The 23,670-nt window shown below is 40.9% G+C and overlaps 10 protein-coding genes across 12 annotated transcripts; 5 read left to right on the top strand and 5 right to left on the bottom strand.

The window, feature by feature from the left end:
- Window positions 1-21: 21 nt before the first annotated feature.
- On the top strand, window positions 22-1,419 carry LOC129793878 (complement component 1 Q subcomponent-binding protein, mitochondrial). The gene is made up of 4 exons (XM_055834345.1): window positions 22-395; window positions 561-711; window positions 771-967; window positions 1,040-1,419. The coding sequence occupies exons 1-4, from the start codon at window positions 182-184 to the stop codon at window positions 1,282-1,284; spliced, it is 807 nt and encodes a 268-aa protein (XP_055690320.1). The 5' UTR covers window positions 22-181; the 3' UTR covers window positions 1,285-1,419.
- A 29-nt stretch (window positions 1,420-1,448) lies between these two features.
- Window positions 1,449-2,042, bottom strand: LOC129793966 (TP53-regulated inhibitor of apoptosis 1-like). The gene is made up of 2 exons (XM_055834516.1): window positions 1,763-2,042; window positions 1,449-1,697 (listed from the first exon to the last, which is right to left on the bottom strand). Exons 1-2 carry the CDS (start codon window positions 1,907-1,909, stop codon window positions 1,596-1,598), a joined length of 249 nt encoding a protein of 82 aa, XP_055690491.1. The 5' UTR covers window positions 1,910-2,042; the 3' UTR covers window positions 1,449-1,595.
- A 3-nt stretch (window positions 2,043-2,045) lies between these two features.
- Window positions 2,046-2,860, top strand: LOC129793911 (uncharacterized). 2 transcript variants are annotated; one of them, XM_055834428.1, is made up of 2 exons: window positions 2,046-2,233; window positions 2,291-2,860. In XM_055834428.1, the coding sequence occupies exons 1-2, from the start codon at window positions 2,155-2,157 to the stop codon at window positions 2,818-2,820; spliced, it is 609 nt and encodes a 202-aa protein (XP_055690403.1). In that variant the 5' UTR covers window positions 2,046-2,154; the 3' UTR covers window positions 2,821-2,860. The 2 variants fall into 2 exon arrangements, with proteins under 2 accessions (XP_055690403.1, XP_055690394.1); XM_055834419.1 differs by having other exon boundaries at window positions 2,098-2,233; window positions 2,288-2,860.
- LOC129793742 (integrator complex subunit 2) lies at window positions 2,836-6,434 on the bottom strand. The gene is made up of 2 exons (XM_055834001.1): window positions 3,253-6,434; window positions 2,836-3,163 (listed from the first exon to the last, which is right to left on the bottom strand). The coding sequence occupies exons 1-2, from the start codon at window positions 6,329-6,331 to the stop codon at window positions 2,877-2,879; spliced, it is 3,366 nt and encodes a 1,121-aa protein (XP_055689976.1). The 5' UTR covers window positions 6,332-6,434; the 3' UTR covers window positions 2,836-2,876.
- Window positions 6,435-6,471: 37 nt separating this feature from the next.
- Window positions 6,472-11,562, top strand: LOC129793750 (RNA cytidine acetyltransferase). Of its 2 annotated transcripts, none has more exons than XM_055834013.1 (4): window positions 6,472-6,682; window positions 6,741-7,447; window positions 7,511-9,583; window positions 9,655-11,562. In XM_055834013.1, the coding sequence occupies exons 1-4, from the start codon at window positions 6,575-6,577 to the stop codon at window positions 9,749-9,751; spliced, it is 2,985 nt and encodes a 994-aa protein (XP_055689988.1). In that variant the 5' UTR covers window positions 6,472-6,574; the 3' UTR covers window positions 9,752-11,562. The 2 variants fall into 2 exon arrangements, with proteins under 2 accessions (XP_055689988.1, XP_055689999.1); XM_055834024.1 differs by having other exon boundaries at window positions 6,483-6,682; window positions 9,633-10,342.
- On the bottom strand, window positions 10,617-16,606 carry LOC129793839 (partitioning defective protein 6). The gene is made up of 4 exons (XM_055834286.1): window positions 16,496-16,606; window positions 16,106-16,331; window positions 13,699-14,093; window positions 10,617-12,233 (listed from the first exon to the last, which is right to left on the bottom strand). Exons 1-4 carry the CDS (start codon window positions 16,556-16,558, stop codon window positions 11,994-11,996), a joined length of 924 nt encoding a protein of 307 aa, XP_055690261.1. The 5' UTR covers window positions 16,559-16,606; the 3' UTR covers window positions 10,617-11,993.
- Window positions 16,607-16,863: 257 nt separating this feature from the next.
- LOC129793831 (exosome complex component MTR3-like) lies at window positions 16,864-17,924 on the top strand. The gene is made up of 2 exons (XM_055834274.1): window positions 16,864-17,177; window positions 17,236-17,924. The coding sequence occupies exons 1-2, from the start codon at window positions 16,922-16,924 to the stop codon at window positions 17,910-17,912; spliced, it is 933 nt and encodes a 310-aa protein (XP_055690249.1). The 5' UTR covers window positions 16,864-16,921; the 3' UTR covers window positions 17,913-17,924.
- LOC129793958 (splicing factor 3B subunit 5) lies at window positions 17,874-18,381 on the bottom strand. The gene is made up of 2 exons (XM_055834504.1): window positions 18,143-18,381; window positions 17,874-18,075 (listed from the first exon to the last, which is right to left on the bottom strand). The coding sequence occupies exons 1-2, from the start codon at window positions 18,249-18,251 to the stop codon at window positions 17,921-17,923; spliced, it is 264 nt and encodes an 87-aa protein (XP_055690479.1). The 5' UTR covers window positions 18,252-18,381; the 3' UTR covers window positions 17,874-17,920.
- A 58-nt stretch (window positions 18,382-18,439) lies between these two features.
- On the top strand, window positions 18,440-19,618 carry LOC129793802 (mitochondrial ribonuclease P protein 1 homolog). Its single transcript, XM_055834175.1, has one exon. The coding sequence runs from the start codon at window positions 18,440-18,442 to the stop codon at window positions 19,574-19,576; it is 1,137 nt and encodes a 378-aa protein (XP_055690150.1). The 3' UTR covers window positions 19,577-19,618.
- Window positions 19,619-19,696: 78 nt separating this feature from the next.
- On the bottom strand, window positions 19,697-23,643 carry LOC129793737 (ATP-dependent RNA helicase DHX8). Its single transcript, XM_055833987.1, has 3 exons — window positions 23,534-23,643; window positions 20,046-23,459; window positions 19,697-19,955 (listed from the first exon to the last, which is right to left on the bottom strand). Exons 2-3 carry the CDS (start codon window positions 23,432-23,434, stop codon window positions 19,733-19,735), a joined length of 3,612 nt encoding a protein of 1,203 aa, XP_055689962.1. The 5' UTR covers window positions 23,435-23,459; window positions 23,534-23,643; the 3' UTR covers window positions 19,697-19,732.
- Between the last annotated feature and the right edge of the window lie 27 nt (window positions 23,644-23,670).

A 23,670-nucleotide genomic window follows, 5' to 3' on the forward strand; every position in this document is an offset into this window, starting at 1 on the left:
CACGGTGACAGTAAGCACTGCTGAAAATAAGTATTTTTTTCTCCGCGGAAAAAACGCTGCGCAGTCCGGCGCAGTCGACGGAACTCCGCGAGTTAGAAAAAAAAGGGAAGAATTGTGAAATAAATTCCTCCATTTCCACCCGGTGCTTCGTAAATCCTGTTTGAATCCAGTGAGCGAAAGGATGAATAACTTGGTAAAGTCTGTGTTCAGGATGGCTCCTCTGAGGACCATAGCTGCACCATTGCGTTCATCGCTGGGAAGGAGGGAATTTACCCGGTCAATCTCACTTCTCACGCGGAAGCCGGAAGATGTGAATGGAGTCAAATCCATGATTTGCAGCAATCCCAGCTTCGGGTGTTCCTGTGGTTGTGGTGCAAAGTTCATTCACACCAAAGGTAATTGACTTGCATGGCCTGAATCAAGGAAAACTCAGCGAGGAACTCCCCCAAAAGGAAACATAACCTCAATGTGAAAAGCCCTCCTGGGTGGAAAGGAGGAGTCTGAAAAATTCTCTTCATGTTATTTTTCTTATTGGAAAATGTTTTATTTTATCCTTTCAGGCGAAAGGGAGCTCGTGGAATTCCTAACAGAAGAAATTGTGGCTGAAAAGAAGGCCCAGAAAGTAAAAACCATTCCTACGGAACTCGAAGGTTTCAAAGTCAAATCTCATGGGTCAGAAGTAGAGCTTACAAAGCAGACAGATAAGGAAACGTAAGGATAACTTAAAGAATTGAAAGTAGAATGAATTTAAATTAAGTTTCTTTATTCAGGATCAAGATATCCTTTAATGTGAATCATACAGTGGATACAGAGGAAGAGGCGGAGATTGATCCTTCAATGGATAAGCCCAATTTGGCGGAGATGAAGAGCAAGCCACAATTTGAAATTGACATCATCAGGGGGAAACAGACACTCTCATTCACTTGCTCCTTCCTCCACAATCAAGCAGAGGACGCAGAAGGATACAGTATGTTTTATTACATATTTTATGTTTAATATTTCATCATTCTAACAAAGTAATTTCAATCTTTTTCTGCAGATGACATCTTCGGGATTGATGAGCTCGTCCTCTACGATGGAGAATGGAATGAGGAGGAAAACAACTATGCTGTTGCCGGAGACGTTCTCGATGGCTACTTGTATGATCTTCTGATGAATCTTCTCGAGGAGAAAGGCATCAGCAATGAGTTTGTGGATAAATTGTGTGAATTCAGTACACTCTACGAACACTCCCAGTACATTAGTCTCCTCGAGAGGCTCTCGAAGTTTACAATTGGAAAGTAAGGAGAGCTGCGCACCATGTGGAAGGATTAGCATCTAAAGATTGATAGTTTTTTTTCTCCATAAATGTATTTTCTTTTTGTTACAATTATTTGCATTGAAGTGCAGTATGAATAAATTCTGAACAATAGAGGTAAATGGTAGTGTACAAATGCACATTAATATAATTCGCTTGTACTCCACAAAACACAATGCAACGGAACTTCCACAAGGAATGAATAACTATGCCAGGAAGCGTGGAAGTTGGACTAGAAATTACTCTATTCGGTTCTTCTAGTGTAGCGGCTCAAGCAGGGCAGGTACCAGAATGTTTGTCAACTCTGAGAACTTCCTGGTGGTGGTTTGTACTCCTTGTCTGATCCTAAATGGTCCTCTTCAACCTCCCCAATTTCAATTTGCTGCTCCTTCATTGCATTCTGCAAAGAAAAAGAATTCATGGGCTGAATAAGGTACCTTTCAATCGTCCGGGGGGTTATTTTACCTTCACACATTGCTGATAAACTTTAAAGAGAGGCTCACACTGGGATTCATCTAAACTTCCTTTCAGGAACTTGTCTGCAAACCAATTGTTGAAGCAAGCATCATATGAACGCTTCAGTTCATTGCAATTCTCCCCAATGCTATTCATTTTGAACTATTCCACCACAAAACTTTATTTTTTGCTTAATTTCCAGCAATTTTGGGGAATAAAATCAATTTTCATTGAGAAATCGAAGGAAAAAGAGGAAATTTGATAACACGGATAACATGCAGCCAGTGTTGTCCCAAAATTGGGACAAGTTGTTTGGTTAGTTGATGCTGATTGTTTTGGTATTGTTGTGAGAAGTTTTATTCTACACAAAATAAGCAAAATAAGGATTAAATGAACAGGAAATGGATTTGTTAAAAGAAGCCGTGGATACATCATTCTTCACAGATTCAATGTTCAAAAATTTAGGGAGTGTCAAGAAAGGTAAGTCCAGCTAAAAGACTAAAAAGGTCTCATCTAAATAAAACTTCCTTTCAGAAGAAAAACAACCCCGGAAGTCACAGAGATTCCTGCCGGAACCTGAAGAAGTCGACCGAGAACTACCCGTTACGGATTCCATGAAGAAATTCATGAGTAAGAAGCTTTCAGACTTGGTAGCTGAAAAAATATGCTTCACTGAAGAATCCACAACAGATAAAAAATCCCCAAAGGAAGATGCCGAAGGAGGTGGAATAAAGCTGCTGAGGGGTTTCTCAGAATATGTAGCGGAAGAAGATGTTCCCGAAGTCAAAGTGGAGCGTCCTAAACCTCCAAAGAGGAGAAAAAATCAAAAGAACAGCGAAGAAATCTCAGAAGAGGAGAAAATTCAACAATCTTGCATTTCTCCTGACCAGATCCTCAATCAAGATGCCACCAAAGGATGGTCCACAAAGACAAAACGATTACCCTACCAATACCGGAAGAAAAACAACAAACTTCACCTGGAGGAACCACAGAATGACTTCACAGAGCTTCGGAGGAAGAATAATTGGGATGAAAGCAAGATCGCTAAATACAAAAGATCACGATGATAGAAATTAAAAGAATTTTAAGTAAAAAGTTTCTCGTTAATTCTTTAGTTAGATCTTTAGTAGATTTTGGGTGATAGTACAGCATGTTTGAGGAGATTTGAAAAGGTTTCCTTAACTTCAGCAACGAGTTTCTCAGCATCGGATGTTGTATTCTTCGCTTCAACGCTGGCATTGGCATTGAGTGCCGTTGAACGACCAAGAGCTGCTTGAGAATCCGCAATCCTGCCCAATTGCATGAGGAAGAAAATACAATCATCGATTAGTGGTGGGAATGCTTCGGAAAAGCGCACTATGCACGGCAGGACAGCTCTGAACATCTCAATACGGGAATCTCCGGAGAGAACTGCAAAGAGAAGCAAAGAAAGGTAAGTTGAAGAGCCTTTAAATCAGCATCCGGAGAGAGAGAGAGAGAGAGAGAGAGAGAGAACTTACTTCCTAGCAATGTAGACAGGGTGTTGATGCAGAGTTTAGCAATGCTGAGCGACTTGGGAAGTGAGTACTGAATGGAGAGATGCGATGCGAGATCAATGGCAAAGATTTGTTTCTCCATTTCGGGCATATTCAGTAATTCAGGGATGTAGTGTAGGCACACGTGCATTGAGGGAATCCCTTTGACCACAACACTCAGGAGATCTCTGTGAAATCCCTGGAACATCACCAACTTTGCCAGCGTAATCTCCGATATGAACACCTGATGGATGTAGGAGCAGATGATACCACGCACCTCCCGCAGAGCCCAAAGTCTTCCCGGAAGCGTTCGATCGCTCTCCGTCTCGAGGCATGCTTCAAGGAGAATTTGCACTGCCACAGTTTCCTGGGAGTACACAAGAGCCATCTTGAGCTCTTCACGCTCAGCCTCCGACTGAATCTGTCCCGTTTTCTCCATCAACGGTTTATCCTGGATATGTCGGGAGAGTTGACTCTTGGACGCCGCAAGACTAGCCTGTAGGATGCGAAGAACAATCGAAAGGGCATCAGGGCAGCGGAAAATCCTCTCATCGCATCGCAGCACTTGCAGAGCATCGACACATGGTGCCTCCTGTGCCAGGGTGAAGTTCTTTATGAGCTGATCCTCCGGCAGGAGAGCATTGATGGACATTGCCCAGAGACGCCGTGGCAGGACGGTGTTGAGACGCACCCAGACTTGCTTGTAGAGCTCCGTTACGAGGCGCGGCGTGTCGTCACGGAGAATGTTTTTGAAGTACTTTATAAATGTACCCGCCAATGGCCAGAGATCTTTTGGGGTTTTTTTCAGCATCCTCCTCATGAGCCGAATAGCTTTAATTGAAGAAATCTCCAACTCTTCGAAAGCTTCCACAACATTCAGCTCAGTGATTACACTGCGGCTGGTTGATTCCAGGGTGATGGTTTCTTCGGCAATCCAGTCATCCACGAGGCAGAGATGAGGAAAATGCGTGACCAGGAGGCGCAAAAGTGGAGAGAAGAGACCACCAAAGTTTCGTTGATTCTTCTGTGCCTGCTGCAGGAGATACTTAATCGGTAGCTCAGACATAAAGTCCATCGTGTAGGCTTTAACCTTTCGTCCATTGAGCAGGATATTGGCCATATTGTTCAGCCTAACATCCTCATACAGCAGGAGGTAGTAGAGCAGCAGCAGCTGTGATGTGATACTCGGAACACCAACAAGTTCCTCCTCACTCGCATCCGGAGCTTCCATTTCAAACTCAAACGTATAGCTTCGTTTTTTGTGATCAAAATTCGCTCCTGGAACTGAATTTTCAAACACTTTGAGAATCTCTCGTTCACTCAGAGGTTTGTGCGTGTGCTCCACAGGGCCCTTTGCATTGGGCAGAATGATAGAATTGACATAAACTTCAATGAGAGCAGGTAGAACTGGATGCAGGGGCGTTGCAGAGTTGCAGACTTGCTTGTAGATCCAACTCTTAATGGGAACTTTGTGCTTCGAGAAAGCTCGTGATTTGAGGAGTTGGTGAATGCAGTGAACGGGCAGATATCCCGAAATGTCAGCATTGAGATTAACTGTCACGGGAACCTTCACAGCATGAGCAGTTACAACGGCTTCCGTGAAGATTTCTTGAGTGAAGATTTGCTTCATGCGCGTCGTGTTATTGGGTCTCAGGGGGATCTTCATGCCGAGGGTGGAGCAGACCAGTTCCCCAATTGCCGGAACTTGATTGCTGTGAAAGTGAATTGCCATGAGGAGGAGCATTTCCCCAAAGGAAGCAGCCATGTCGCTGTTGCTCTCAAAGTAGGCTTCCTCCTTGATCAGCCACTGCATCCATTCAATTCCTTTGGCCTCAAAATTCGGCTGGGAGATCAACGATGGACAGGCGATGAGCATGCAGAGTCCGAGGGAGACAAAACGTATTCCTGCCGGAGTTGGAGGTGGTTTGCTCGTGACAAGTTGAATGAGAAGATGAATTTCATCGTCGTTGAACTTGACACCAGCTATGCCCCTCAGTGCGCAGTAGAGACGCAAAAGGGTCGATGCCTGCACCACATACTCATCCGGAAGCTCTGAATTCAGGGAGAACACAACAATACTCTGCAGCTGCTTCTGGAGCTCCTCACGCACGAGCTGGAGGGCATCGCTCTTTCGCTTCTGACTACTCCGTACGAACTGTGCAAACCACGAACGAGTGTTCTGATCATTGCCCAGCAACAGCCCAGATACGAATGCAATTAAATCCTGAGGATCACGGAGACTCAGCTTCAGCATCAATGAAGGCATCTTCGACAATTCCACGCAGAGAGTTCGTGTCGAGAGTGCCTGACTGGGGTTCATTTCACACAGAGCCGTGAGAACGTGTAGTCGTAGCTTCCCATCAGCTGTGTCCTCATCCCCATTGGATATCAACGAAGCTGTGACTTCCTTGAAGCAATCAGGCATATTTGCAATAATCCAGCAGATCACATTGGCTCCATTATTCACAAAGAGCAAAATATCCACAATCTCCTGAATATTGAGAAGCGATGGAAGCTCAGCTAAGGCTATGCAGATGATATCTGTGACCTCCTCCAAGTAGATCTCATTGTCAAACAGCTCAGACTCCCGCACAAGGGATTCCGTTGTATTCCTCGCAGCTCCCTGCTGATTCTGCTCCGCAATTTGTGCCTGAATGTAGAAAAGTTCCGACAGCACAACACGCACCTTTCGTGCCACATCTGCCCTCTCGAATCCCATTGCAGCTCCATTCTGCAGGCAGACACAGTGTGAAGATTCATTCTGTGTTGTTCCCAGCTTCTGCCTCAGTTGCTGCTCCTTCTTTATATCCGCCTCCAATTCGTGATAATTTATCTGAAGAATGGACACGATGTTGTTGGCATGCTCAATACCAACGAGGATGGAAAGAATCTGCTTTCGTGCTTCTGTCCACTCCTGGGTGTTGTCTGTTGCCTGAAGAAGGGTCATCCGCACGAGACTTGGAAGAATTGGGCGAATTTCTTGTGGGCCACACATTGCCAATTCGCCCACATTCAAATTCTGCATGGCCATAAAGGCTCGTGAGGTTACAGGTGGGAAGTTCATCCTTAAATCCCAGGAAATATGTTAAATAAATCCTCAAAAAAACCTTTTCCTTGCACTTTTTGCAACTTCATGGAACGTAAACAATTTTTGGGACTGTCAGTGTGAGGAAAAAAAACTTTGGGACATCCCGCTGTAACATAACCTCAAAACTCTATCAAAACAAACAGCACGTGCGTTTTAAGGCTCTATATTGAAAATAAATTTTCTAAAAAAAAATCAGGAAAAGCTCGAAAAATCGTGAAAATGGTGAAAAAGAAGATAGATAATCGCATACGTGTGATGATAGAGAATGGTGTCAAGTTGGGGCATCGAACAATGTTCATCATCATCGGGGATAAAGCAAGAGATCAAGTGAGTTGGCCAGAAATCTTTTACCAGGAACTTCCATTGATTTTTTTATGTCTTCTAGGTCCCTATTCTCTATGATATGCTAACAAAGTCCACAACCAAAGCCCGCCCTACGGTGTTGTGGTGCTACAAGACGAAAGATGAGGCAATTTCGAGTCATGGGAAGAAGCGCTCGAAGAAAATTCAATCAGGAAAGATTGATCTCAATGAAGCGGATCTCTTTGATGTTTTCCGTATTTCGACAACAATTCACGGGCGATACTATTCAGACACTCATACAATCCTTGGTAGAACCTATGGGGTTTGTGTTCTACAGGATTTTGAAGCCCTGACGCCGAATTTGCTGGCCAGGACGGTTGAAACAGTTGAGGGGGGTGGTATGATTATTCTGCTGCTCAAGAAGATGTCCTCCCTCAAGCAACTCTACACAATGAGCATGGATGTGCACAAGAGATACCGCACAGAGGCACATCGCGATGTAACTTGTAGATTCAATGAGAGACTCATTTTGTCCCTTGCTGATTGCCGGAGGTGTTTGCTGATGAATGACGATCTCACAGTGCTGCCATTTAGCTCAAAGACAGCTGATGTGACCCCCGTAGACGTAGCCTGTATTCCCAAATCGGCAAATGATGAAGCTCTGGCTGAACTCAAAGAGAGTCTCAGTGATACCCCACCAGCTGGTCCTCTCGTGAAACTCTGCAAAACCTACGATCAAGCAAAGGCAGTGGCACAATTCATTGATGCTCTGGCTGAGAAACAACTCAAGTAAGAGATTTTTGGAAGATTTTTTTTTAAAGGGAATTTGATGTAATTTAATTTTCTTTCCAGACCTCCAACATCCTTGACAGCTTCTCGAGGAAGGGGAAAGTCTGCTGCAATGGGATTGGCAATTTCAGCAGCTATCGCCTTTGGTTACGTAAATGTGTACGTAACTTCCCCTCATCCGGAGAATTTGATCACCCTCTTTGAGTTTATCCTCAAAGGGTTCGACGCACTCGAATATCAGGAACATCTGGACTACACAATCATCCGGAGTACAAATCCGGACTTCAAGAAAGCCATCATTCGCATCAATATCACCCGGAATACGCGACAAACCATTCAGTACGTCTCTCCACTTGACAGCCATTTAGTCAATGCAGCGGATTTGCTTGTGATTGATGAAGCAGCTGCAATCCCCCTGCCGATTGTCAAGAAGATGTTGGGGCAGTATTTGGTCTTTATGGCATCCACGATTAATGGGTACGAAGGAACGGGCAGATCATTGAGCTTGAAGCTCATTTCGCAACTTCAGAAGGACAGCAATGCACCACCACCAATAAAACTCGAAGAATCCATTCGATACAGGCCAGGGGATGATGTAGAAAATTGGCTGACTTCTCTTCTCTGCTTGGACGCCACGGTGGTTCCACCACTGAATAGTGGATGTCCTCCTCCGGACTCCTGTGAGCTCTACTACGTCGATCGAGATGCTCTATTTTCCTACCACAAAGCCGCAGAAGCCTTCCTGCAGCGAATTGTCTCCATCTATGTGTCTTCACACTACAAAAACAGCCCGAATGACATTCAAATGATGAGTGACGCTCCAGCGCATCACTTGTTCTGTCTCTTGGGGCCAATTACAAAGAAAGACGCTCTGCCGGAAGTTCTAGTGGTTATTCAGGTGTGCCTGGAGGGAGAAATCTCCGTGGCTACGGTGCAGGATTCAATGGCACGCGGGAAGAAGGCTGCAGGAGACCTAATCCCATGGATTGTATCCGAGCAGTACAACGACGTAAACTTCCCGAAACTCGCTGGAGCACGAATAGTCCGCATAGCCACACATCCCAACTACCAGGGCATGGGATATGGCAAGAGGGCCGTAAAGCAGCTGAAAAACTACTACGAAGGGAAGTTTGTCTCACTCAGTGAGGATCAGGAGGAATATGACGAGGAGGACAATGGTATTGAGGTAGTAGACGACGAGGGGCTCCTCAGGGAGAACATTACTCCCCGAAAGAAGGTTCCAACGCTCCTTAAACGGCTCTCAGAGCGTCGTCCTGAAAAATTGGATTACATTGGAACATCCTATGGGCTCACATTGGAATTGCTGCGATTCTGGAAGAAGTTCTCCTTTGTCCCTGTGTACCTCAGTCAGAAGGAGAATGATCTCACTGGAGAACATTCGTGTATAATGATTACTCCCCTTTCAACGGATAAAACAGCCTCAGATTCATGGATTTCAGCGTATTTCTTCGATTTCCGCCGGAGGATTTTGAAGCTTCTCGGGAAGAGTTTTCAATCCTTCACCTCATCCCTCGCACTCTCCATAATCCACAACCCAGCTGCCTCAAAGTCCGCTCTTGCGGAGAAGATTACTCTAACAGCCATCAATACTTTCTTCCTCCCACACGACATTCAGCGCTTGGAAGCTTATTCGCGGAATCAGGTGGAGTATCGCCTGATTGTGGACCTCACGACAGATCTGGGAATGCTTTACTTCCAGAATAAACTCGATGGGATTGATACAATACAGCAAGCCATCCTCCTCGCTATTGGACTACAGAATAAATCAATTGACACCGTGGCAGAAGAGCTGAATATGCCCGTTAATCAGATCCTGGCTAAATTCTACAATGCCATCAAGAAGCTCACAAAGCAGATTGTCGATGTGATGGAGAATAAGGTGGAAGAGGAGTTAACAAGTAAGGAAATGAAGCGAGACACAGCGGGGATGGAGCCTGTGAAGGAATCCCTGGAGGATGAACTAACCACAGCAGCCAAGGAGTTGGAGAAGAAGCAAAAGAAAGAGCTGAGTCGACTGAAGAAGGAGAATCTTTCGCAGTACGCCATCAAGGGGACTGAAGAGGAATGGGGGAAGGCATTGGCAGCCAATAAATCTTCAATTATCTCCGTGAAGAGGTAAGAAATCGTTGCTTTGGAAGTTGTTCTTAAAATAAATTGAATTCAGTGCGACTTTGTAATTCCCACAGTGGCGAGAAGAGATTGGGCGAAAATGACGAAGCTCTGGAGGAATTGCAGGAGCCAACAAAGAAGCGGAAGAAGAAATCAAAAAAGACCCTTGGCTAAAGGGAAATTAATTAATTGATAAGAATTTATTGTTGTAAGAACTTTTAAATAAAGAAAAGTTACTCAAAGAGAAATGAGTTGAAAAAATACGAGTTGTTTAGTTGATTTTGACGATAGTTTACTCGTCTTTGTAAAATGCGAGTACGTCGAGTACAACAGGGGTGTAGTCAAGGTGGGTTTTTTGTGTGTCTGAATACCCCGTAAAAATTCAGGGAGTTTAAGTTTTTTATTAGAGATCAAATCAAATTATTTTCATACTAAAAATTACTTTAAAAAATTAAACGTTTAAAAACATAATTTGCAAATTTGAAAAAAAACGTCGAACTTTAGAAAACAATCGTCAAATGTTAGCAAATAAAACGCTAAGGGTTGAAGAACCTTCAAACATACAAAATTAGCATTAAACGTTCAAACAGAAATGTAAAACGTTTTTTAAAAAAAAAATATTAAGTCTTTTTAAATCTGTTTCCGACGTTTTTAAAATCAAAAAAAAAACATCAAAACACCTCCTTGAGATTTCTAGTTTGATGACTAATACTTTAAGTTTTGTTGTCAATTCTGTTGAAAATCTTTTCTTACAACTTAAAAATCAAAAAAATTTGACAGTTTGAGCTTGCAAATCTTTCTGTCATGGTGATAAAAAATAATATACTGAAGAATCAGTATAGAATCATAAAAAAAATATTCTTTTAATGAGTAAAGAAACAAAATTTTTCATAAAATTTTTGAAATCTTTCAGCTTTCATAGTGTAAGACAAGACGAAATTTTTGACAGAATCGACCCCTCATTGACTTGTGCGAACAATTCGCTCACACTTGAGTGATGCGAATAATTTTTCTGTGTGTATTGAAAGAAAACAAATTATTTTGATTTTTAAAATTATATTTTATACATAAAATCAATAAAATAGCAATTTAATAGCTGCAATTTAATTTGTCTTTAAGTATATCATCATAGGGAATAAATTTGGTATGTATAATAATATAATTGATCAGTGTAGTAATAAATCAATGATATATCACCTACATACTACATAAAGAATCGATTTTCTCCTTTATCTTTTTATTTAACATTTCTTTTTAATTAATATTGTTCCTCGTCTTTTTTTAACGTTTTGTTAGTTATTTCGATATCTATGTAGTAATCTAACTCTTGCATTTTTCTGAAGCCTGTAGAATTTTCTTTTCCATTCAACTTTCAATACTATTTTCTTATTTTTCATTCAACTATTTTTATATTTTTAAAAAAATATGGGCGGATTGCTGATTAAATTCATTTCTGCATGACGCATTCTTGTACCCAAAATACTCATTTTGCGACAGAAGAACAATCTGTGGATGAGTTCCCTCAATAACGCTATATACTCTGCATGCAATCTTTCTCCGTGAATATTTCTAAATATTTTTTTTTACCAATTTTAATAGCCAAATTCATTAAATTTCTTTTAAATTTTGAATACCACTATCAACAATGTAAAATCTTGTTTTCTCGCTTAAACAATTGGCTTTCTTTTTTTTTTAAATCTTCGTCCAAAAGGCACAATTTATTCTTAATATTTATTTACAATTGCTTTTGTGAAATTTTTTCTTACAATTTGATTTTCTTACTAAAAAAAAGGAAAAATGTTTTTTTTCTAATATTATTTTCAAGAGAATATCCCCTCAACTAACAAATAGTATAATACCATCCTACATACATTTAAATTTTCACAATCTAAATATCTTCGCAGTTTTTTTCTCATCTCCCCGCGGAAAAAGGCAGAACGGGGAAAGATAATTTTTCTTGTATTTTCTTTCTTCTTTTTTTTTTTTAATAAATTAATAATATAGGTACAGATTGTTGTCGGTAAAAGTTGATAAGTTTAACAATGTTTTTTTTACAACAATCTCAACATGCAAATATGATATATTTTTTAATACATAGTGAGTAGAAAAAAAATAGTTGGTATGCATTAATTAATAATTAAAAAATATAATAATATATGTATAAATGAGAAGTAAAGGATCCCAAAAACTGGAATGGTCTAAGTACAATATTTTCAGAAAAGAGAAAAAAAATACTTTAGAGTCAGGAAAAAAAATTAAGTAATATCCCCTACAAGATATTTGTTTGTTTCTTTCTCTTTTTTTTCTTCTTCATTAAGTTAGCCCCATTCTCATGATGATCTACCCCCCAACAAAAAAAAAAACATGCCAAATTATGGGACTCTATCAGCCAGGGGTGTGTGTGTGTGTGCCTCATTCAGAGATGAAGTATCCCATCGGACCTGCATGCATCGGCCCCCGTGAGATCCACCACATCGTCCTGATCATCCTGATCATTATCATCTGAGATATTTGTGTGGTGCGACTGCTGCGACCCACTCGACAATTGACTATTCCGGGAGAATGAGCCACGACGCGGGGGTGCTATTGTTCGCTGATTCGCCGGCTTTACTGTGATTATGAGATTGGAACTGTTGGCCACCATCATGTCCGTCACCTATTCAACACATTTTTTTTAAAACGCAAAAAAAAAGAGACGAGACTAGAAAATATCCCATCTATCAGCCTCTTCTCCCTCAAGGTTGCCGCCGCAATTCATTTTGTATTCTTCTCGTGCCTCTCCACTTTGTCCACGAGATTAAATAAACATCCTCCCCCCACCTATTGCTCTCACCCAACTCAATCAATTATATTGTTGCACTCGATAACTTCATTATTATAAATTACTTCACAATCAGAACTATGAATGACGCAGAAATGAATCGCAATTTATTTTTCGTTTATTTTTAACTCGATTTCAATACTTTGTGAGGTCACGGGCAAATTCCTCCATTAAAAAAATTCTTTTCAATATTATTGGATGGAAAAGTTAAATAAATAATAAAACGGGAATAGGCGCGAGTTCAGGGGGAGCGTTGAAATCAAAACAAAATTTGCACAATAGTAGGAAGTTTAACAATATTTTGCTAAATATTTAGACAAGAGTTTCATTTTATCTCTGTTGAATCGAGTGATTGGATAAAATGCATTATGATGCTATACTTTTGCATTAGACGATAAATCAGAATCTTGATATGTTAAGAAAATTCAAAGGCAGTCTTTGGGTTTTCAGGTGCTTTTATTTACTGCATGAACTACGTTTCGGCCACGTTTTGGGCCTTCTTCAGGTTCAGTTGAATAACAATTTGGACAAAAGAATTTAAGAAACCGATGAAGAAAAAGTCTAAAACAATTTTAACTGAACACGGAAATATTGAAGAAAAATCGGAGAATCTTGACATTATCATTTTCTGTTTTTCTGACTAAACTCTGTTTCTTCAAAGATTCAAAAAAAAACTCCAAGGGTTTGATAAGAAGAATATTATTCAAAGAAACATTTATAGGTAAAAACAGCGCCTATTAAGTCAGTCAAACTTAATAAAAAATAACCTATTTAGGTCTTTTTATCAATCAATTAACAAAAGTAATTTAATTTGAAGTGTGACAACATTAAATTTTAAATCAAACAACGGATTTTTGCTTCTTATTCCATAAAAAAAAATCTCCTATTCAACAGAAAACCTCACAAGTAATCCTAATAAAAATCAAAATGCGTGAAAGAATGCAACTATTAAATATAGGTAGAGAGGTACGTAATATTCTTGAAAGTAATTACTTTACACACTCTTCAAACAATTTTTTTTTCAATAAATGTAACAGGTTTGCATTAATTGAGCAATAGCACATATAAATATAAAATTAAATTCATTTACTAAAATGCAGTTTCTTTTTTTTTCTCAATTTCAATGTAATGAAAAAATGAAAAATAAATCATCATGAAGAGATAGAGAAAATTTCTCTTCCGATTGAGCAACATTTTGCTTGTCATTTGCAATTTGAATCATTTTGATTTCTCTTTTTTCACCTGGTCCATATTCGCGCGCGCGCAAAAAAAACATTAAAAGAGATGTTAATTCACTCACCTGATCGAGTGTCTTTCCCGCCACTTCGATTCCATTCACCTCGAGCACCTCATCATTAACAGCGAGGAGACCCGTGCTCTCGGCTAAACCGCCAGGCACGAGGCGCGATATAAAGATACCCGGTTGCTTCTCAAGCCCATTCGCTGTGACACGCACGGATGTCCCGTCGCGAATGTAGAAACCCAACGGTTTGTCACTCCCATGCTTGAGGAGGCGCACCCGGCGGCATGTTTCGGGCACAATGTCAACGTCAATGATTGCGGAGACCTGCCGGAAGTCGTGGGGATTGGAAATGGCTAACCCTTTGCCCTTAACCGGTGTCTGCCCGAGAATGCTGCTGATTATATTGCGCGGCTTCATTGTCCCATATCCTGTAATCTCCTCGAGGCTGTCGCCTATTTGTGGGAGGGAACACGCAACAACAAAAATTAAGTCATTAGTCTCTTCTTCAAACATATAAAATTCACCAACTTTTTTATTGCTCTACATTTCACGTGGTGAACTCGTTTGTTTTTTTAGCATGGATACCTTTGTATTGTAATTGATCTAAGGCGATGGTTCAATTATTTAGAGAAATTTGAGGTTTTTTTTATTTAAAAAGATTTTTAAGCTTATTTTGAAACAAAAAAAATTAAAATTTATTTTCTGAAATATATCTTTTTATCCTTAATTTTTTTTTTAATTTCTGACATTTTGAGTAATTTGTTTATTACAAATTTTCCATAAATATAGATCATCCTTTTTTAAATACATTTAGCTATATACTCTGTTTAAATTAACTATGCATCAAAGTCAAATCAGGTGATTACATATCAAAACGAAATAACCAATAGAATGCTTTCCACGAATTTATCTACCAATCAAAGAACACTAAACTGCATTCTTCTTTTTAAAGAAAGAAATAAAATAGGAAGGATTTGAGTGCAAAGTTGATTTGAATACAGATTTGTTGCATTTTTGTTTAAACATTTTCTACAACTCGTGTTTTTATCTGATATTTTCAGATAAGAAAAATTGAAATTTCAGAAAAATATAAATCTTTTTCGGAAAATTAAAAACTCAAGGTAATAAGGAGCAATACTCCATTCAAACTAACCTTGCACCAACGCCTAATTTTCATAAAATTTTATTCAAGTCACATATTTAAAAAATAAATTGTAAATGAAATTTAATTTAATAAGAGAAAATGTTTCAGCTGTCTGATTGGCTAATAAAATTAGACGAAGCGTTCTTATTGGCCATCGCTTGCTAATGAAAGGGGTGGAGCTTCGTTCCAGAGTTTTTTCACAAGTAATTTAGCATTCGAGCACATAGTAGAGAGCTTTCGAGACACTTCAACGTAGGGGCGTAAATTAATTTCGCATTCAATGCCTCCGTGAGCACTCTGCAAAATCAACCACACCGTTGCATTTGCTCTTCCTCCGTGCCATTGAAGGTGAAAACGCAGCTTTTTTTGTGTTATCTCTCCTATGTGAAATACAATATATTTACCCCGTAGAAAGGTAAATAAAATAAATATACTTTTTACACACCAACGACATCCACGTGAATGTGTGACTCAGGAGAAAATATAGATCATTGTTTATGGTCTATGATTTTTCCTCGATTATTCATAAATTAAATAAAATGTACATAGAAGAAAAGTTTTGCGGAAGCCATCATTTGGCTTCTTGGAGTTCATTCTCTCTCAACTTGCGTACCTACTGCAGGTCCGACTTTTTTTCCAACATATTTGCTTTGGGGTCTGGGGCGATTTGCGCGCGAGAAAAGTTATCTCAAGCGGCACAGTTGACCGTTTTACAGTTTTATCTGCACTTCCCATGCAAGCGATATGCTAAACAAACGGGCAATTGTTGCAAAATAGATCAACATGATTGTGCGCGTACACCATTCTCCTTACTATGTTGGCACTTTTTTTTCTTTCTTCTTATTTAGTGCCTCACAATTTCCCGTCGCGATCTTCTCTCGCCCTGACCATGTGGAGTGCTTATGATTCAGAAGGAAGGTATCTCTAACCATTATGTTTCTCTTTATGGGTATATTCGCGGAAACTCTCGTGAATTCCTTAAACGTTCACAGATTGTGTATTGGAGCAAACATTTTATCTTTCTTTTAATTTATTGTAGAAGGTAAAAAATGAATGATCCTTTATAATAGGAAGGTAGTAACGTTAAATGAAAAGGATTTAATAACTTTTTTCGGGATCTTTAATTATAAAACTCTGAACTCAAAAGATCACAAAATTCTAAAAATTAACACAGACTATGCGTCAGAGACATAGTTATCAAACTTTTAATAAAAAGAAGGCTTTTCATAGCGCCTTTTAAAGAATCTCACGAACCACAAAGGTTCCAGGGTCTATGCTAGGGGCTATTTCACGCGGGTATAAAGAGAATCAAATAAAAACCTTTTCTCTGGACAATGAGCCGCAGATTGGGGCGAGATGTCTGGAGGGCTCTACCAAAGTTGTCATCATTGTTAATGGGTAGCAGGTCATTGTCACTCGGATCGATGTATGAGAGGAGAAACTGGAGGTTTCCCAAATTGTGCAGGTGGGCCACTTGCTTGAAGAAGGCCTCGAAGCCCACTTGGTCGGATCTTTTCATGGACCATCGTCGAAATTCCGCATCGAACTGCAAACAATTGACACATTATCGATTAGCTGGTTGTGAGCAGGAGCAAATGAGGTGGATAAACATTGGGAATGAGGCAGAAAAAGGGGCAAAAAAGAGAAATCTGCCCGACTCTTGGTGAGTCGTTGGAAAACATCACACGGGGGGCGGTGTCGCGGACTCACCTTTGATTTTATTTCTATAATATCACTATCAGCTTTGGAATGTATAATTTTGTTTTTCGACATAGCGTACGCACATTTAATTGCCGTGGGGTGCACACAATAATTAACTTTATAATATGCGATAAAAATTAGAAGGGGGAAGAATTTTCCTTTTTTACGTGAACGCGCAACCAACAACTCCCGAACTCAAAGAGAAGGAAAAACCACCTCCAGCTCGCGGCGAGTGCACATTTAACGGGCTAACAAACACTACAGATACTGTGGAATGATATGGTTTATGTGTTTTTCTAACGATAACGTTAAAAATTACAATATTTCCTAATAAATAAAACTTATTAAACACTCCATCTTGTTTTTTTCAAAACGTCATTTTCGTGACACTGCACCAAGTTATACGACATTGGCTAATTTAGTCGACGGAGCTAAATGTTTTTGTTTTCTAACCTTACTTTTTTTATAACTGAAATCGTGTACCGCGCCTCCTTTTTATTCCAATTATATTCTGTAAAATCAATAAAAATGCCAATAGATTACCGGCGCAACAATGGACCAGAATCCTCTGTTTCCTATCAACTGCACAAGAAGATTTACCTCCTGGACTACGAGGAGAAATTGAAGGTTTTACTGAAAGAAGGAAATATTCGCAGGGATGGAAGAAACCGAAAGGAATCTCGGAAAATTTGTAAGAAAATGAATTAATTTTTGTTGATTTCCTTCCTAAACATTTAATTTCTTTTCAGTTATTGAAAGTGGAGTTGTTAGCAAAGCCAAGGGATCAGCCTACATTGAATGCGGAGAAACAAAAGTAATTGTTTCAGTCTTTGATCCACGAGAGATTCCAAAACAAAGCAAATTCTCAATCAATGGGGATTTGTTCTGTGACTTTAAGTACTCTCCCTTTGCCAGCATCCACCGTCGAAGTCAGCAGACAGATACGGAAGAAAAGAGTCTGGCACAGGCATTGAAAAGAGCAATGGAGCCTGCTATTTGCCGGCACGAATTCCCCAATTTCCAGGTGGATATTTTTGTGAATGTCCTACAGGATGATGGATCAGCTCTAGCAGCGGCAATTATAGCTTCAGGTTTAGCTGTTGCTAACGCTGGAATACCAATGTTTGATATTACCACAGCAGCAAACGTTGCCATCACTGGAGAGAATATTTTCATGGATCCCACACGAGAAGAGGAAGAACTCTGCCTTTCAAGTTGCAATCCAGGAGAACATGGTCTTGTTACACTGGCAAGGATGTCCACACATGAGCAAATATCGGAAATCTGGCAATCCGGAAACATTAAAACGAAAACACTCCTCACAATCATTGACCATCTCGTGGAGGCTAACAGGAGCATCGTTCCTATTATACAACAAACTCTCATAGAGCGTGTATCCAAGTTTATTGAGAATAAAAATCCATGAGATCTCATTCAATCTTCGTGTTTTTCTGGTTCTGGCATTGCTCCACAGGGTTGAAGCATCCTCTCCATCAAATTGAAGCGCATCCTGGCTTTGGATTCATTCTCTGCAATTGCAAAGTAGCTCAAGAGATCGTAGTGACCCATGTAACTTGCCAAAGAGTCCCCTGGAGCAGGAAATAAAGAAGGATTAACATAAAAACAGTAAATAAGATTGTTGTTTATGAGTCTTACTGTGCTGGTTTGTGAGCCAATCATATTTTGTCGTATCGCTGTGTCCTGTGCCAATGTATTTACTTTGCAGATGCTCCAGTTGGCTGTGAATATTGTATCGATCTCCCATTTTCACTTATTTTATCACTTTTTTCAAGAAAAAGAATTTATTTTCACGATTTTCCCTTTGTTTACAAGTAAAAATCACTCCGAAAAATTAGGTTATGTCCCAAAAAGAAGAAGAAGAAATGTCAAATCAATCCACGCGCGAAGGGAAGTTTTTTGTTCATTTATTTAGTTGAAAAAAAAAGTGCGAAAATGTTGAATTTATCAACAAGGATTTTCAGTTTTCCATCGAGAAAAGCCCTAATGACCAAATGCAGATTAGTGCAACGATATCCAAACAGATATAGCTCATCTACTCCAGCTGCATTTCCGAAAGGCGAAGAAAATGATCCGGAAAAGGAGCGGAAACTCAAAGTTCTGATGCTGGAGATGGATGTAGCCCGACAGGAGGGTCGCAGAGCTCCAGATCCCAGTAAAATGAAGGAGGAACACTGGAATCATTTGCTTGAGCTTAAAACCATCTCTTCTCGTCAGAAGTTTTATGCTTTTCTTTGGCAAATTGAGATGAAAAAGGAGAGCCAGAAGCGGAAACGCGAAGAAGAAAAGGCTGAAATTGCAATGAAAAGGGAAGAAAAGCAAAATGCCATTGCAAAGGAAGAGCACGTAGTTTACGGACTTAATTACACATCAATGTTCCTTAGAATCTACGACAGCACAATGAATTTGTGGTTCAACAATCGACTGACACGAGCCATGCAATTTGCACCAAAAATTGTGATTGATTGCTCGTATGAGAAGTACATGAGTCGCGCTGAAGCTTCCAATTGTGCAAAACAGTTGATGTTTGCCTTTGCAGACAATAGAATGGCTGAAAATCCCTTTGATTTGCACTTTTGTAATTTTAATCCTCAAGAATATGCTGCAAAACAGCTCCAGAAGCACATTCCGCGAATGCTAGATGAAGACTTTCCCATGAATGTGCATGAGAAGAGCTATTTGGAAGTGTTTGATCACAGGAGCCTCGTGTACCTTACACCACACTGCCGGCAGGAGATGACTTCATACAACCCAGATGATGTGTACATTGTGGGAGCAATGGTGGACAAGAGGAACACTGAACCCCTATCGTTGGCCAAGGCGAAACGACAAAATCTTCGGATGGCTAAATTACCACTCGACCGCTACCTTCAGTGGACATCTGGATCCGGGAAATCACTCACAATCAATCAAATGATCAGCATTTTACTCACACTCAAAGACACCTCTGATTGGGAGAAAGCTCTCGAAGTTGTACCAAGAAGGAAGATTTTGAGGCAACCTCAAGAATCACAGCAGTATGAGTGGATTGAGAAGCGGCTAAAACAGTTGAAATACACTCCCAAAGCATAAAAAATAGTTTTTTACAATAAAGAATAGTTTGTTAGGACATAATCTTCTTTTTATTCTAATCATGACGTTTCGAGGGCGATGCTTTCCTTCTTCTTCAGGCAAAGAAATAAAAATTCAAACTTTTTATGCCATTCAGATAAAATTTATTATATTAATTTAATTCCTTCGTCGGCGTACTCGTGAAATTCTCCATGCATTTGGTTCCTCGTACTTATTGTAAAGTGGCTCCAGGCGTTGATTCTTCTTGAATTTGCTAAGCTTCGTTGGGTCGGAGAAACGGAAGAATGACGGAGCGAATTCCACCAGCCACTTTGGATCGATGGTTGTCACCTCACGCATGTACTCCTTGGTAGTCTGAACGAGTTCATGATAGACGACCCTAAAAATTTAAAAAAAAAAAAAACACGTTAAAATCAAATAAAAAATCTTGAAGAAGCTAAGGATCACTAAAGGATCAACGTAAGCTTACCATTCAGGTTGTCGATTGAAGAGTGCTGAAGAGGGATGAATGTAGACAACTTGGGAGTCAACGAGAGTTCTATATCCCTCCTGGGGATCCTTCTTAGCGGCATTCCTGAAGAACCCCGAGCATATAGCCTTCTGGATACGAACTGTATTCTTACCAGCAGAAACAACATCCAATTTATGCCTGTCCATTATACCAAGAAGTTGTTTCCGTACATCCTGAGCACGTTTGAGTGTACGAATTTGGACAAAGTTCTCATAACACCAGGCATTGGAGAATTTATTATTCTTCCAACTGTTGTAAACCGCCAGAAGGGTCAGATGATCACCTTCTGCTTGATTGAATTTGGCCTTCTTCTGATCAGCCAGGGATTGTTTATCCTTGGGCCGGTAGAAGACATTCTGTACGCTCAGCATGGAGACAATTGTGAGAACTTCGTCTGAACAATTGAGAGCCACAGACATGATCAACATTTTCGATAAATTAGGCTCCAGTGGGAATTCCGCCATACGACGTCCCAGGCGTGTCAGAAGCCCCTCGTCATCGAGGGCAGAAAGGGAATGAAGCTGTTCCAATGCCATAACGAGGGATTCCACGGGTGGAGCATCCATGAAGTCAAAATGAAGAAGATCATTGATGCCCATTGTTTTGAGTTGGAGGACAGTTGTTGCGAGATTTGTACGCTGAATCTCCGGCACCGGGGTTGGAAGCATTTCATCCCGATACGCACGTTCTGTGTAGAGTCTGTAGCACTTTCCTGGGCCTGTTCGACCCGCTCGTCCAGCTCTCTGCTTGGCGGCGGCTTGTGAAATTGGCATGACAACCAGAGAATCCATTCCAGTCTTGGAATTGTAGACCTTTTGCTTAACAAATCCCGGATCAACAACATAGTAGATCCCATCAATTGTCAAGGATGTTTCAGCAATATTCGTTGCAATAACCACCTTTCTACTTCCTGCTGGTGCAGGTTCAAAGATCCGCGTTTGCATCTCGGATGGAAGGGCTGAGTAAACTGGTAGGATTATCAGTTCTGGGACATCTGGTCCAAGGCTCTTCATCCTTTCATAGAGAATCTCACACGCGGTGTCAATCTCCTCCTGACCAGTGAGGAAAAGCAAAATATCTCCTGGTGGTTCTCTCAGGTGGATTTGCATCACTGTGATGAGGGAAGCGTCGAGATAGTCTGTTTCTGGTTCCTTCGTATAGAGCACCTCCACGGCAAAGGTACGACCAGGTATGGTGAAGATTGGTGCCTCGAAGAAATATTGGGAGAATTTGACGGCATCCAGTGTAGCTGATGTCACAATAAGCTTTAATTCAGGACGTTTCTGAACTGCTTGCTTTAGTAGCCCAAACAGGACATCCGTATGAATTGTTCGCTCGTGAGCCTCGTCCAGCATAATTACAGAATAGGACTTGAGATCTAGATCCATCAGGCATTCCCGGAGCAACATCCCATCAGTCATGTACTTGATGATCGTTTCGGGGCTTGTGCAATCTTCAAAACGAATGGTGTAACCAACTTCCTGTCCCATACGGCAACCAAACTCCTCCGCTACGCGCTTTGCAACTGACATTGCAGCCACACGCCTAGGCTGTGTGCATCCAATCTTCCCACGAGCACTGAAGCCACTCTCACACAGGTACTGCGTAATTTGTGTTGTCTTCCCACTTCCAGTCTCCCCAATGACGATGAGAATTTGATTATCATTCACAGCTTTGATGAGATCTTCTCTGAGCTTAAAGATCGGGAGGCTCTGACGCTGCTCAATGAGCGTCATGTCAGTTTTCTTGCCAAATGAAGACTTCTTCCCACCAATAACGTGCTTCTTCCATTCCGGAACTTCCTGAGCCGTCATTCCGATGCCCCTAACATTAGCAGCTAAGGCACGACTGTCCTCCTCCGGAAGGGGATCAATCCAATTTTTATTTAAGCTAGCTGGAATGGAATCCATCTCCTGTTCACGTTGTAGCATCTTCTGCTCTCGTCGTTCCTTAGCCAGAGCAGATTGCATCATAGCTGCTTGCGCGAGTGATCCATCGGGATTCTTCACAATTCGCACGGGAGACAAATCATGCAATGCACGTCCATGACCAGCAAGGAATGGTGGTTCTTCCTCCACAATTTCAATCTCAATATCCGCCTCGTCATTTTCCTCCTTTGGCAGCAGTCCCGTTTCCTCATCAAAGTCCGGAAGTTCACTGCGATCTATCACACCCGAAGAGATCATCTGCTTTATCTCCCAGCGTTCTGGACTTGAGATTCTCGTGACTTTCTTCCTAACCACATCCTGTTCGTCATTGTCTAGATTCCCCTGCAGGTGTAGCATTGATGTTCCACCAATTGGACGATCAGGATTGCGATTTCGCAGGTCATTTTCAGCCAAGAGATGAGCATGTGATGATGGGTTGAGGTCCCTTCCCGTTTCCTGATCTACATCTCGCATTGAAAGGGATACCTTCTGTCCGGTAATTGAAATGACTTTAACCTTCACATTTGATCCGCGGGACACGACATCCGATACATTAGTTACGCGTCCTTCAGCCCGCAACTGGGATATGTGCACGAGACCTTCCCAACGCTTCCTCAGTCCCAGAATCTGCACAAAACATCCAAATTGCACGATATTGGCAACTTTTCCGGAATATATTTTGCCTGGTTCTGGATCATCCTGCAGGGGGGATTGATGCTTCTCCCGTGAGTAACTTCTGTGCCTTCGACGTTCACGAGAACGACTTCTACGCTCACGAGAACGACTTCTACGCTCACGTGAACGACTTCTTCGTCTGTGCCTATCATTCGATCGACTTCTGCTTCTTCGATCTCGATGACGTGATCGGGAATGCTCTCCTCGACTTCTTTCATCTCTTCTCCTTTCATCCTTCCGCTTTTCTCGGGACTTTGATCGACTCCTCCTGCGCTTCCTATCCTCATCTTTCTTCAAACTCAACGACGGAGCTGCAGCTTCGAAGGCGGAGAAAACATCATCAACTTCCTTCATGTGCTTTGTCTTCACTTTCTTCTCATCAACTTCCTCCTTCGCATCCATCTTCATCATTTCCTTCTGATCCTTATTGGGGATTGCCAAGCCAGGGAATTTGGTGGAAAGGTTCCCCTTCTTGTCGTCAACTTCAAAATCCGATGCCTTTGAAGAGCCCGAGACGGGTTTCATGAGCTGAATAATTCGCAGGAGGTTTGTTATGAATGAATCGGAGAATTCTGCACCATTTTCCAGGAGAACTGCTTTGAATTTGGGAAAAGAGGGATTCTTTTCTGCGAGGTCAATGATAAATTCTGCAAGGTCCTTATCATTGAGCCCCAAATGATTGTCGAGTTCAGTGCAGATTTTCGACACCAGCGATAGGTGCTCCAACTTAGTTAGCTCATTCATCGCTCCACAATACTATCAAACGTCCCTAAAATACGAGGAATAAACACATTTTAGCATTTAATTTAATGGTTTTTAGAAATAAATGAAAATAAAACTTACTTTTAAACGTAAAGCTAACCAATTGTTTTTGTTCTTCTTCTTCTTTTCTAGTCCGGATGTCATTTTTCATTTTCGACAACAAAACACGTCGTGTAAAAAAATACCTTTCGAATTTTATACGCGTTTTCAGCACCACT

Source organism: Lutzomyia longipalpis, chromosome 1, assembly GCF_024334085.1.
Source record: "Lutzomyia longipalpis isolate SR_M1_2022 chromosome 1, ASM2433408v1".
NCBI lineage: Eukaryota > Metazoa > Arthropoda > Insecta > Diptera > Psychodidae > Lutzomyia > Lutzomyia longipalpis.